General features: G+C 39.1%; 1 protein-coding gene across 1 annotated transcript; it reads right to left on the reverse strand.

The window, feature by feature from the left end:
- Nucleotides 1–1,433: 1,433 nt before the first annotated feature.
- Nucleotides 1,434–14,517, reverse strand: LOC144646852 (MFS-type transporter SLC18B1-like). Its single transcript, XM_078506549.1, has 14 exons — nucleotides 14,263–14,517; nucleotides 13,433–13,528; nucleotides 12,027–12,100; nucleotides 11,359–11,506; nucleotides 10,598–10,666; nucleotides 8,669–8,846; nucleotides 8,061–8,131; nucleotides 6,910–7,011; nucleotides 6,385–6,475; nucleotides 6,161–6,266; nucleotides 5,586–5,660; nucleotides 5,241–5,307; nucleotides 3,000–3,049; nucleotides 1,434–2,121 (listed from the first exon to the last, which is right to left on the reverse strand). The coding sequence occupies exons 1-14, from the start codon at nucleotides 14,515–14,517 to the stop codon at nucleotides 2,025–2,027; spliced, it is 1,479 nt and encodes a 492-aa protein (XP_078362675.1). The 3' UTR covers nucleotides 1,434–2,024.
- Nucleotides 14,518–14,729: the final 212 nt, after the last annotated feature.

Raw genomic sequence — 14,729 nt, forward strand, 5'->3', positions numbered from 1 at the left:
ATCCAAAACTAGTTCTTCGAATTTCTCTCCATCACTGGAATCCGGGATCGAAGAATATGGAGTTTTCCACCTAAGAAGAAAAAAATGAAGCCAATAAATCGACCCTTTTTATATAGCCTCGCGGAGAAAATTGCACGGCACTCTAGATCCGTGTGGTGTTTCGCGCGAAATTTCAAAACAGAGTAAAACAGCCAATCAGAGACACAAAACAGATCGCTAAAGAGCTACGTCATAAAATATCGAGTTTTTTGGGTCAAATCACATAAACCTAAACCAATAAATCGACCCTCTTTGCTTTGTTACATTGTTGATGTTGCTTTAGTCGCTTTGTAAGAGGAGGAAAATTGATTATTTGGTGTAATTTTAATTATTCGCATTCGCTGATAAAAAAGATAGATGTGTTAGCATTGCAGTTTCCGCATAAGTAGAACTGCACTGTAAAGTATCCTTGGGTTTCTCCCTCGGTGGTGGGACGCCGGTTAGACAAAATGATCCCGTTAATAACTGTAGGTTACGTTATTGGAATAAATCTCTATTGTTGGAGCCAGGTAACTGCAAATTCTCTGCCGTTCCGAAGGACGGTTGTTGCTGTGTTAGATCCCGAACTTCCCGTAGCTGCAAGCGTGGTTCCCCTCTGTAAGTGTACACGGACGAACGACCGAAAACAGCGCGAAAACTACTGTTTCAGCTTGTTGTTTTGTGAAGTGCGTCGAATTTAATTCGCAAGGGATTTGCAAAATTCATTCTCGGTACACCAGTGAGTCAAGATTCGCACGGGAGGCAAAATCACCCTGTGGGATCTCAGGCCAGTGTACATGAGTAAGGCAGAACACCCTTGACGGTCTCGTTTGCCTCCCTCCCCTACGGGAAAAAGTATCGTCGCATTGACAACTATCGCCCAATCATAGCGTGAGGCTGCACGTGAAAGGCAAGGCTAGTTAAAAATGCGTCGACTCTCTCTGGTTCAAGGTGTTGGATAGGCTCGATTTCCGCCGTATTCTCGGGTCCGGTCTTCGTTCCTCCCGAAAAAGCGGCTGCAGCTGGAAATCGAGCCTAGGTGTTGGAGAAAGCTAAAAGTTTGCTTATTTTTCCGTATTCTTAAACCGCGAAGAGAGGCAGGCGAATCAAAAATTTGCTGCAGTAAAAGAATGGTCTTCTAACTATTCCCATGCGAGGTTTTGGAGTGAGTGGACCAAATTAAAGGCAAGTTTTGGCTCATTTTTGTTGAACAGTGGTGTTTATCTTGCGTCGGAAGTGTGCACCCTTGAATATATTTAGGTAAGAGTAAACTAAAATTAAAAATATCGGTTAAATAGGGTATAAATGCTTTAGAACAGTCAAGAAACGTCACATAGACAACATATATGAAATTTGAGCTTTACTAGCGGTTTATTATATTTTCGTACGATAACATTTTTTCCTCTAAAGTTTCATACAAATCCTTATAATTTTGACGCCGCCATTTTGACCGAGTTGTCAGTGTGTGAGCCTGGGCGTCCTGTGATTTCGAACAACGAAAGAAGACGAAGACTTCAGTGGTTACGTTAGTTATTGGCTTTATATTTAGACGAACGCCACTTATCCTATAGCTCATGGAAATATTTGATAGTTTGATCGCCCTATAAAACATCGCAATATCCAATTACAACTCTACGTTTTTCTTCCTTTACAGACATACTTTTTTCTTTCGTTTGGAAATGCGAAAACATCAGTGGTGGCTGATTTATTTTCAATTCCTAAGCGTGTCCACGGAAGAGAAGAAGGTGAAGAACCAAAGGAGACTCATTCTGAGGAAGAGTTGCCTCTCACAAAAATCTTTGCAGAACGGTACATTCCGAATCCCTTACGCCTGTAATGTTCTATGGACAGCTGGCTACTTCACCCGCAGAGCACGGTTCCGACTGCTCTAGCCTGCATTCCCCCATCTCTTGCCATTACTGCCGCGCTGCGCCCCGTAGCTAAGCATACGTCCGTCCGTCCGTCCGTGCTGTCTCGGCCGTCCGTTCATCCATCCATTCTCGGTTTCAGCCTGTTTCTTTTTCGTGCGCAGAATCCAAAACCAGTTCTTCGAATTCCTCTTCATCACTGGAATCCGGGATCGAAGAATATGGAGTTTTCCACCTAAGAAGAAAAAAATGAAGCCAATAAATCGACCCTTTTTATATAGCCTCACGGAGAAAATTGCACGGCACTCTAGATCCGTGTGGTGTTTCGCGCGAAATTTCAAAACAGAGTAAAACAGCCAATCAGAGACACAAAACAGATCGCTAAAGAGCTACGTCATAAGATATCGAGTTTTTTGGGTCAAATCACATAAACCTCCCGAGCAGGGAAAGAATGGAAAGGCTCTTATCTGCTAATACGCCCCTTTGCAAAATTAAAACCCACGAGAAGTCTCCCACTTTCGTCTTAGATAGATTACTAGCCTTTTTCAAGTTGGTTAAGCCTCAGTTTCCGTATTTTTATGAGCTTTTACTGATTTCCGTTGTGAGACCCATTGAATTTCGCCATTACAAAAGTAAATAGCACCGCGTATAAGAAGTAGTGTAAGTAAGTAAGTAAGTAAGTAAGTAAGTAAGTAAGTAAGTAAGTAAGTAAGTAAGTAAGTAAGTAAGTAAGTAAGTAAGTAAGTAAGTAAGTAAGTAAGTAAGTAAGTAAGTAAGTAAGTAAGTAAGTAAAGTCTTTATTTAACGAGGGTAGCACTAAAATAGCATAAAAACACTAACAAACCAGTGGCCCTCAATAATTATTTACAATAAAATATAAAAATACACAGAACAATACGAATATTAAAACTATGGATAAACTATGAAATATTACGAATAAAAATGCAAGAAATACGAGATAAAATATTAAAAAGGTAAAAAGAGTAAAAGTGTAACTAAATTACAGAATAAAATGATTTAAAATGATTTAATGATTTAAAACAAGTCACTCTCAAATTTCAGTTTTCTTCTCTGCCCCATACTCAATCATTAAACAGTTCAACTTTGTCTTACCTTCCCGCTTCAGTTCCTTCCAACAAAGTAAACACCACCAATACTGTAGCCTAAAGACAAACACTTGATTATGAATCAGTTATATATCTTAAAATCATAGGCGTACGGGCACCTTCGGACCTGGGGGGGGGGGGGGGGGGGGGGGAGACCTTGTTGCCCGAAAAAAAAAGGGAAGGGGTTGAAAGCCAAATAAACAGGCATACGAAATGGACAACAGAACGTGCGTTAAAATAGTTGTGTATAAACCCTTGCCTGCTTGCTTAAAGGAAACGATAGTTCTTTAATTAATCTCGTGGCGTTGCCCAAAGATGTCAATGCACTGAATCCTTTTCTTCGGAAACGTTTTATTTATTCATTTTTGTTCAGCAAAAATAAAAGTATATTTGGGAGGCAATTTAAATTGTTTTCCCCCCACTTGAAAGTTATTTATTTTAAAATGTGTGAAACATTCAGGGATGAATGGGTTGAAACATTTTGTTGAAAGTTTTGAGCTCATTTGAGTCAAAAGCATTAGTTTCATTACATTTGTAACCGTATCGCAGCTTTGTTTAAGGTCTTAAACTGGGTCCACCGCGCGCAGACGTTCAAGCTATGGAAAAGCTGATTGCAGCTGAATCATGCAGAATTTGCGAGACAAATCGAATATGATTATAGCAATTTGCGAGAGGAAACGAAAGCAGATATATGAGAAATTTGGACTGTTAAACCACAAAGTTTGGTATATTTCCGATACTTTTTCTGTTGATATAATTCGTTTTGATTGCAATGTTGAAATTTGTCTGCTTATTTTCAATTTTTTTCTCTGGCTTGTTGCCCGAATTCTTAGCGTTTTGCCGAAAAAAAAATTGGCACTGGGGGGGCTGCAGCCCCCCTCGCCCCGCCCCCGCCTCGTACGCCTATGCCTAAAATTGCTGAACTGAATTGAAAGAAGAAAGGAAACCACCATACAGGCAATAAAGGAGAATCTTGCAGAAAAAACGTTAGACCAAAAACTCTCAGATATCGTAGATTAAAAATAAACTGGCATTGATTGATTAAAGTATATGTCAGGAGATTTTAGGTCCATCTGTCCTCTTAAATCCTTTTTTGAAAATAGGCTGCTTATTATTGGTGAATTATTAGAATTATCAAGTTCAGTGATATTGCTAGGGTTACTGTAGGACAATATAGTTTCAGTTGACAACTTTCATTATCTCCTTAACCTGTATGCTGGCAAATATTGTAATTAGAAATACAATAAATGCCGTGTTTGAGATATAACGAGGAAGAGTTTACCTGAGAAAAACAGATAACACCAAGAACCTAAATTTAAAGAAAAAAAGTTGTTTAGACAAACATTCTAATATCAAATTTAGACTTGTTTCAACATCAGCTTTCAGTGACGATCTATCCAAAGATGAAGTTGATTGGTCGCTTTTATTGTCAGTACAGACGCATAAGCCGTCCAGATGAATTTTTCGTCTGCTATTTTATGCGTCTAGTAAAATAAAAGGACGAACGATCAGACACATCAAACCCTCAGTTGGTCCTTTAAAGGGACAGTCTCACCATGATTCAGTGCTACTTGAAAATGCAATATAGGTGTTGGTATAGTCATTAATTGGAAATGCACTAATAATGGCCTGGCCTTGCTAAAACATACTGTACTAGTCATAAAAATTGTTAAAAGATGGTTTGGTTACGTACGGATAGGACAGTAGTGGCCTAAAACTTGAAAAAGTCGGGCCGACGTTTTCAAGTTTGACAGTGTTACTTGGACGAAAACCGCTTAAAAACCATTGATTACGTTTTTTCACACCTTGGAGAATGAAATTCTGCCTTTCTGTTGTTGTTGAAATGTTCTGTTTTTGATCACTGAGTGCACCCTATTTTACACAAAAACTTAAAAGACTCTCTTTTCTCCCTTCTCTGCCCGTTTTTATACTAAGACGTATAATTCGCCTGATGTCCGTCTTTATAAACACAGACAGATTAACGTTCCCGCTAAGTTTGTCTCTAAGTTCGTCGTTCGTGCTGTACTCAAGCTGCAGATAGTTTGTTTGACACAGAATCCGTCTTGAGCTCGTGTTTATACCTAAACGCCTAGCCAGATACACTAAAAAGGCCCAGTTCGTTCAGACGAATTGATTTTACCTCTCTTGTATAAAACGGCCAATGAGAGTTAACGAGCGAATCAAATACGATAAGGATTGATAACAGAATTGTCCTAATAAATTGCGACTAAATCGCTTCAACTCTTACCACCATTGCCCATTGGAATCCAATGTGCTCATCTACAATCCCAGCGAGAGTCGGACCAATGGTCGCACTAAAATATAAACATGAACAACGCAATTTAATAGTAACTCGTCTGCACTTTGAACCAAACGGCATTTTGTGCTCAAGTTACACAACGAATTTAAACAGAATTGTCTTTTGCCTTAGGATGATGTCATCTAAATTTAGTAATCCTCGAAACTTAAAATCACCTAATTGGATGTATAGGCAATGATAAATGTCTGGTAGACGTTTATCAAGTGACCTAATTGACCGATTAAAACGACAGAAAAATGTTTGGTAGACTTGAACAGGTTCTAAACTACATACCCCAAGTAACTCATGCCGCTAAAGATGCCTGAAATGAACCCACGCGTAGCAGAGGTGTCAGGCATTCCATTATCCCTATAAACAGAGCGCAAAAGATTGAATGAAACTTCTTTCTTTAAAATTCTTCTTTCTTATATTAATTTTTTAAAATTTAACTTTTTCATCTTCTATTTTTAATATTTACTTTTTAACCATTTTTATCATATTTGTTATTTATTTTATGCAGGGCCCCACTGAAAACCACCTTTTTGTGACGTGGGCTCCCTGCTAAAATATCTTTATTATTATTATTATTATTATTATTTTATTATTATTATTATTATTATTATTATTATTATTATTATTATTATTATTATTATTATTATTATGATTTAGCGCAGATACAAAAAAAAATCCCATGGCACGATCGAAGAGCTGGTCATTTGTGGTTAAAACAGTCCAACCAATTTTATTTTTCTGAGGCACCCATACATTTATAAAATCAATACTCTGTAGGACCATTAATCACTAAAGCTAAATGCAGACAATCCGGGTTTAAGAAACAGAATTAAAGAAACACGACTGGTGCTACTCACCTCGTAATCTTCACTAAATCTGGCATCAATTGTACAAAGAAAATTCCTTCAGAAAAACCCATGATCGCCATAGACAGGCACACAAACCAAACTCTCCTGGAAGCAAAAAATCACAACTGATACAGACGGCGCAGCACAGCATGCTTCGTTTCGCGTCGTTTACACGCGAAAATTAAAGAATTTATCGAAAATCGATTATAATAAAAGACATACTTGACGGGCAGGAAAAAAAGTTAGAAATGGCGCAGGTCCCAGCAGAAAACTACCAAACCCAAAGCCTATGCACCCTGACACAGTCAACCATCGGTGACATTGCTGCAAAAAAAGAAATTCAAGCTGTCTTTATCGTTAAAATAAACTGAGGCTTTGTATTAGAGCATGCACGCACTCGCGTCTCAAAAACAAGAATGGTGTTGTTGTTTTCTTCGTCAGCCAAAAATTCTCCTGCAGTGATATCAAGCTAGATCGCGACCGAACTGCACTGAAATCACACAGGTGATCACAGCTAGTTAACACTCGATTTTCAATCCCAGCGAGACAAAAATTGCAGTGAAAATCGCGAAGAAAGTTGCATTGCCAATTAATTATCGCCTGTCTAAAAGGGTGTTTCCGTACACAAACCGCTCGTCTCGTTACCAGCTTCAAAGGAACAAAAGCGATGAAGAAGGACTGGTCACCACTGATGTTATTTCAGCTCGGCACGGGATACGAATATACCTTAACGCATGGTGTGTGTTATAAATGCTCACAGTTTTGTCTCCTATCCAACCTGCCAGTGGTGTTGTAAGGGCATACATTGCGGCATCAACAAGAAATACCAGGCCGATCTGAGTAGAATTCAGGTTCATCATCTAGCAGGACAAATAGAAAGGAACAGATTTGAAATGGTATCAGTCAGCCTGTATGCTCAGGCCGCGTGAATAACAATTCTCGTTATTTTTTCAGAAGAGAATGATACGTTTGTAAAAGTACGTAACTGAAAAGTTCCTATTTTTATATTATTAGATTTTTCCACTTCAAGTCGACCATCGACCCTAAGTCGAATTTAATACGAGCGAAGTCGACTGTTGCGAGAATCGCTCGAAGACGACCACGAAGCCAATTGCAACAAAGTCAACAAATTACATTGGAAAGAACTTTAGAAAGTCTCAACATCAGCTAACATCGTGAGCTTTTGTAAGTATTTTGGACATGTGCTCACGTCTACAAATGACCGCGCTCTCATTTAGTTTTCAGAAGTCTCAACTAGAGTGAATGTCACGCACTGTCAAATATTGCGACGAAAAGAAAAAATTCTATGAATCGAGTAGTTGCACCGTTAAAAAAACCAGTTTGAAAGTTTATCTACCGGTTGATAACAAACCAAGACGTTTTGAAAGTCTTTAAGCATAAGCGAAACACCCCATAATATACCCTATTAACAAGTTTATGACTAAATAACTAGAAACATCCCTTACTAACTTACTAAATGTGAAAAAGTATATCAGACTTTTTAAATATAACAATAAACATCCACTGGTTGCCCGACAGAAGTTTCCCGAAAAATTGTCTGCTAAAACAAATCTACACTTGGCCAATACGATAGTCCAATAAAGCGCTTTTTACTTAAGTGTAGAAAATGATTCGCATTTGCTTTGGTTTCAATTTGCATTAAGTGATTGCATTAAAAAAACTCGTGCCACATTCTCGATCAATCAGAATTAAAACCAAAACCAATCATGACTCACTCGTGCGCGTTTTTCCGCGCTTTTTACCAGCTTCATGTATTTTCTTCATTTCTTGATTGGCCAGGGTGATTATTTAAGCTCTTTTTAAGACGCTCAATCGAAAATCGCTTTAACACACGGATAGCAGGAGAGAGACACGCTTGGTTTTGGTGTTTAACTGAAATATTACTTACTCGTTCCAAATGAGGTCCCAGAATGGGATCAACGTAACCTTGTGTTAACCCGGAAGTAGTGAAACAAACAGCTGTGATAGAAAAAGGTTCACAGTCAAACCCGATGGATAAATTTTGCGTAACATACAATGTTGCATCGCAATGCTGAAAAATCGATTGGCTGTTTCCTCAGAGCGCCTTTTTAATTTGCCGGAGCTGGTTCCGGTTTGGGTTTTTAATGAATTAATTTCACTCTTTTTTGCCTTTCTTTTCTGACCGACCTTAGTCCTTGTGTGGTCTATTGCTAAAATAGCCGGTATTAACCTATAATTCTCTTGACCTGACATTATCTACAATCGGTCTTCTTTCTCGAAACAGTTAGGATTTAATTGTACATATGAACAGATCGGGCAGACCATTTTCCTACACCATATGCATGTCATGCTCCACTCAATTCAGGTACTGTTGCTTATTCTAATAACCTGTGTACTAGATTATGAATTGATATTATAATAAAAGAGAAAATGTTTGTTGATCACCATTGAAAATAAAAAGTCACTATATTCACCAAATCTTGGCCCATTTCCACCATTGGTATAAAGGACAAAAGGAGAGAAAGAGATACTCACCAAGCATCAACACACTCGGAATTTTTAAGGCTTCAATAATTGGAAATGAAGCTTTTTCTTCATCAGGAGTTTTTCCTGTTTGAGATGCGCATTTACTTGAGAGCGCAGAAAATAAAAATGGGATAGCAGCGATCATGGAACAACCAATGACAAAGAATGGAAGTTGAAATCCACCAACCTGAAATGACATGAACATTGAAGCTAGTGAATGACTTCGCGTTAAACGGCAACCTCGTTCAAGGGCTTTTCCCTTGGTAATATGGAACGGGCCTGTTCCAAATGACCAAGGTTGGTTAAACGGAAAACGTCCTATTCAGTGGGGTTTGCAAATGTATGGATGCCCGGGTTATTCAGTACGTTGAATTAAAAACCGCTCGGGATAACATTAAAAAGAAATAATCATTCTATAACAGAAGCGTATAACACCAAAGCATCTAAATTCCCCATGTCTATTTAGAACCATGCTGGTTTTTTTTATCCGTCCAATTCCAAATATAGAATTAGAGAAATTCTTGTGATCCATAGGATTATGCTTCCGGTTTTAAGCAGAACGGCTTGGGCCATTGTGACAGCAGAATTTCTGCCAGTTCTTCCGATACAGGGGGGGGGGGGGGAAAGAAAGTCGGCACTTTTCTTTGGAGACATAGCGGTGCCTGGAAACGGTGCGAGTCTATATCAATCAAGCCGTTGCTAAGAAAGACGTCACCCAAAGTTTTGTTTTCTCAGAAAGATTTAAATATCAATGACTGCATGCGTGTGAAATGCGAATAGTGGCGGTGTTTGCGTTTGATGTTTCACGCCATTGATTTCTCACACGTCACTGAGAATGTTTTGGCGGCGTGGAATACCAAGCGAAAGATTGGTCACGGTTGACATTTAACAACCAAAAAATGGTAAATCATTTCAGAATCATTGGAGTTAGTTTTAATTGGTATAATTCGCAAGCCCTACTTTTGCAAGACTGGACACCGTTATTATTGTTTGTTGTTGTGATGTCCGGCAAACTTCAAAAGAATACACAAAATGCAAATAGCTATTGTGTTTTGTGCACGGTCAAGACCAAGACATGCGAACTAGACAATGACTTTGCGAAGCTATTCACTATGCCCTTAGCAACCATTCGATAGCTACTGCGCACATTCGGTTGCCCGGCACCGCTATGTCCCCTTTTTCAGTCGTGTAACAAAGGGAGTTTCTTTCCCCCCCCCCCCCCTGTTCCGATATCAGCACACTTAGGGCCTGTTTATATGGAGGAGAGTTGTCCCTGGTAGGAGGGCTACCCTCTCCCCCGAGCTATCTTTTGCCGAGCGTTTAGATGAGAAAGTTGTCCCTGTTGACCGAGCCAAAACTTGACCCTCTCGGTTCAAAAGACTGGCGAGTTTTTTAAACATCTATTATGGCTGCTTTTTCTAAAATCAGGAACGCTGAATCGTCGACCAAGACCTTTGGACTAATTTACCCCCGACTTCGATTTCAATTTATCTGCAATTTTGTTTTTGCTGATTTTAGCGTTTGCGCATGCTCCGTATGTGTCAACTTGTCCCTGGTAGGCGAGGCAAAAATAACCAAACTGTTTATATGGAAAAAGTTGGCTCGCTCCCCAGGGTCACCCTCCCTTCAAAGCGAGTGACCCTCCATCCAGGGTCACCCTGCCCCCCGAGTCAACTTTGCAATTTCTCATATAAACGGTTCGCAGCTATTTATAAAGAAACGTATGAAAAGCTCTCTCACCCGGGGTGGCTCGGTATGGAGGGTAACCCTCCTACCAGGGACAACTCTCCTCCATATAAACAGGCCCTTACAGACAGATCGATTGATCACTCACAAAAACTTAAAATGATACCAATGAAAAACTGTATGACAACCGTAAGACAAGAGAATCTTTTGGTTTAGCACCAGTTCTGTTACTAGTCCTATTTTGTTACTTACTGTGTAGAGACCTCCTCCAAGGACAGGTCCCAGAGAAAGTCCTACTCCAACAAATGTCTCTATCAAACCCTTTAACAACAAATTAAAATGAAAGTAGTAATATATTCTCACCAGGTCCACACACACACAAAGCCAAATGGACCCAGATGCACTAAGATATGGGAGAATGGGCCCGAGGCACTAACTCACCGAAAAACCATGATTCACTGGACCCAACCAAAAACGAGTAAGTTGGGGTGTGGAGTACAGTTTCCGAGAAAAAATTGTAACCTCCTCCCATAATTATAACTCAGAACTCGAACGTGGCAGCCAAGCTTACGATATAAACACCAAACAGCAAATGAGTAAGCGATATCAAAAACCGCGAACTACAAGATCGTTAAAAGTGGGAACATAAATGAATAAACTGCCCATAGACAAAAATAGCGCGATGTGTGTGCGGAAAAGGTCATCATGAAAGTGATATGAAATGGAGAGAAAAACAAATAAATAAGTTATTTACCGCCTTAGGTCGGTCCATATAGTGAAAGACTGCAGGCCGAGGGCTGCATTTTCAAGACCTCGGTCACAGTTTTTCACTATACGGACCAGTTCTCCCAGCCGGCAAATAACATATACATATCCTAATCAGTCTTGAGGAAAATCTTCTGATTTGAACCAAATTGGCTCTTAGTAAGACATACTCGTCGGCTAAGTATCTAGTGATATTCAAAGTTTTTTTTTTTTGCGGTTTGCATTTTGAACATTATAAACAAACATACCAAAGCCATTCCTAATCTGTCAGGAAACTCTTCTATCACAATTGACATGACTGCAGTTTCAGAGGCAGCTTCTCCAAATGCGGTGAGTGTCCTCAACAGAAAGCTTAACACGGCAAACTCCGTTGTATTGGAAATCCAGGCACAGAAACTGTAAGCAAGAAAACAAAAATAAAAATGACTTGCAGAATAACACTGTGATTTACCACCCATTAATATTTAAACGACATAAATTTTTTTTTGGCTTAGTGAGGGAGGCAGGAGGGTAAGGAGAAAAGAAAGAAAAAAGGAAAAATTGGAAGATAGAAAGAAAAAAAGAAAGAAAGAAAGAAAGAAAGAAAGAAAGAAAAAAGAAAGGAAGAAAGGAAGGATGGAAGGAAGGAAGGAAGGAAGGAAGGAAGGAAGGAGGGAGGGAGGAAGGAAGGAAGAAAGAAAGAAAGAAAGAAAGAAAGAAAGAAAGAAAGAACGAACGAACGAACGAACGAACGAACGAAAGAAAGAAAGAAAGAAAGAACGAATTAATAAATGAATGGAGAAAGAAAGGTAAGGGGCGGGAAACTTCGCGCTCGTGCTCACGTCGCCCTCTGCTTCTTTAGTGTTCTTTTACGTTAAAAATAGACAGGCTGTAAACAGTCTTAGACAAAGATTTATCAGACAATCACCTTTCTTACCCAAACAATGTCAAAGATGTCCCACTAGCAAACATACCAAAAAATAGAACTCTGTTAGGGCCTTTCTTTGATATCTGTCAAATATGCAGAAGTTGATTATTTTAAAAATGAGAGGTAAGGATTGAGGGGAGTAAGGGTTGCCGTTTGAGTCTATGGATTAAGTAGTATTATAATTATTTCATCAGGCATTGTGGCTTATTCTGCGGGCTAAAATGGACAATTCAGCTGGCTAAAATATCGTGGACCAATCAGAAACAAGCAAATAACCAAGCCAGCCAATCAGAAGTGAAAACCATTCAACTGTTCGCGCCGTCTTCTTGCTTGCTGGCAGCACTTCAAGCTCCGTTTAATTTGAGTCGAGATGCTTCCATCTGCAACTACAAACTGTTTTGAGCTTTAAAACGACAAAATGGTTGAAAAACGTAACAAGCAGGCAAATTCTCGGTCTTCTCAACTAAATGAAGAGGAATTACAGAACTTGGAGAAGAATCCAGGCGGCAAAGTGAATGTAAGTTTGTTTTCGTCGAGCAAACTCGCTTAGTTCAGGCACTATGTCAAACTGCCAGTTCAGTTAACAGCGCAATTTATTAATTTTAACACTTCTAAATGACGACTATTTCTTTGCTGTCGATAGATTTCTGTACTTTCCTTTTCAAGCATAGATTGTTTTGGGTAATTTTGCGGTTTTCTGCCGAGTTTTGTAAACCTTTCAACCAGGTTTTCAATCATAAATAAACACCGACTCGCAACGGCAGTGTTCAAGATATCGCTTACTGTTTTTGATTCCTTTTTCTCAATGCCCTCTGAAATAATTATGATAGTAATAGAGTTGATGTTCTTGGACGTAAATATGAGCTCATTTTAGCCCTTGCCTGCGGCTCGGGCTAAAACGAGACTGAATCGGGCCAAAAACATATAAAATTTAGATTTTACGCTCGCGAACAGCAACTCTATTGTTATATTTAACAATTGTTTGCCGAATTAAAATGAAATTATACTAATGTTACATAGTTGAAAATTTCCTCTAAACAGCGTGCGCTCTTTTTGGCTACTTCGAGGTCACATGACATCTTTCAATAAACTGTTTCCCGCCAAAAGTTTTTGCGCGGGCAACATTGCAAAAGTTATGACGTCAGAGAGTAACCAGTAACAGTGCACTGTTGGCCGTGAGTGTTGACCAATTACCGCCGTTGTTCTAAATCTTTGTTGGGCAATATAAAAAACGGAACCGAGGGAAAGATTGAGATTCTCGGGGAAACAAAATTAACTGTTTCCCTCGAGACCAGTCAACAAGTTTTAAATAAAATTCATTCACAATTTATAAAGTATTTCAAGGCAGCGTGATCATATTCTTTGGGTGATCTGTAATAATTATCAGATGGACATAAGAATTAAGCTGCGCTAACCAAAAGTCCACAGATAGGAGCAAACATGAAGGCCATAAATGGATAACTTCCAAAAATAAGACCCACCACAGCGGTGGATACTCCTCTGACCTCAGCCTGTTGGAGTAGATTTTAAAAAAGAGTAAACAGACAAAACAGTTACATGGTCTCTTTGCAAATAAGCTCAGCATCCCAGTCAGGTAAAGTTTGTGTCTGTAAGTGTATATGTTTAATTTGCTTGAAGGAAAGCTGGTTTTTAAAAATATACGACGGGATAAACTTACACTTTCGTTCTAGAAGACTTAAAAGGCGAAGCAGTAAGTGCAAATGTTATTTATCTCCATATTTCCAAAGCCTCGGTTTTTTGTGGCAGTAGGTCAAGTATGTTTTGAGTGGACTTATAACATGGAAGAAATAACTACATACGGGGGGCTAAAAGCGGCACGAAAAACCCGTTTTCTGATCAGAAATGACATTATAAGGGACACATATATAAGGGACACATGCATGTTTGTAAGAAAGGTACTGGTTAAGTATCTGCACTCTAACTTGCAAATTTATTCGTTGCTTATTTCCATTAAAAGTCTTATGTTTTGTAAGGACGCTAGTTAGTTACTGCAAGATGGATGATGAAGGGTTTTATATCCTGAAGTATTTGTTTTGTTAGCAGACAGATGACCAAGGTCTAACTAACGGGGTCGGGGCGGTGACTGGGCCTTATAAGTACCGCCAAAGAGCCTTATGCCGGTTATGGCCATTTTTATTTGGTCGCAATAGACAGTTTACAAATTTAAAAATTCAAAAGAGATCTGTTAAAGAAGGAATTAATATTCTCCAATAACTGAACGTACCTGCTGTGGAAAAAACGGTACAATCATGGAAAGCGCTCCGTCTGACAAAGCTGTGACAAGGCACAACGAAGCCAGTATTACCACTTTGCGGAAGGACCATGAAAAACTTTGTGTTGTCGCTTCCCCTGCTGAAAATGCCGAACCAAGTTCGTGACCGCTGACGTTAGTTTGAGCCTTTTCCATGTGTATCCCACTGAAGCTGTCGGATTCGATAGAGTCATTGCTTGGTATCAGGTCTTTTCGCTCCATATTCATTTCGAAGTTTTCCCCAAATCTGTGTTCAGTCAAATACTAATGAAAACAAGTTTCAATGTTAGTCAACTTATCTGCTGCTACCGTAGTTGCATCTGCTTATAATAAATTGAAAGCTTTTAATTTATTTGAACTTTAAACTTACTGTTAATCGTTGCCAAGTGAATATATGTGAACTGCGGATAAATTATGAAATGAATGGCCGAATGATCCAC

The sequence above is a fragment of the Oculina patagonica genome, chromosome 1 (genome assembly GCF_052425735.1).
Source record: "Oculina patagonica isolate OP01 chromosome 1, crgOcupat, whole genome shotgun sequence".
Taxonomy (NCBI): domain Eukaryota; kingdom Metazoa; phylum Cnidaria; class Anthozoa; order Scleractinia; family Oculinidae; genus Oculina; species Oculina patagonica.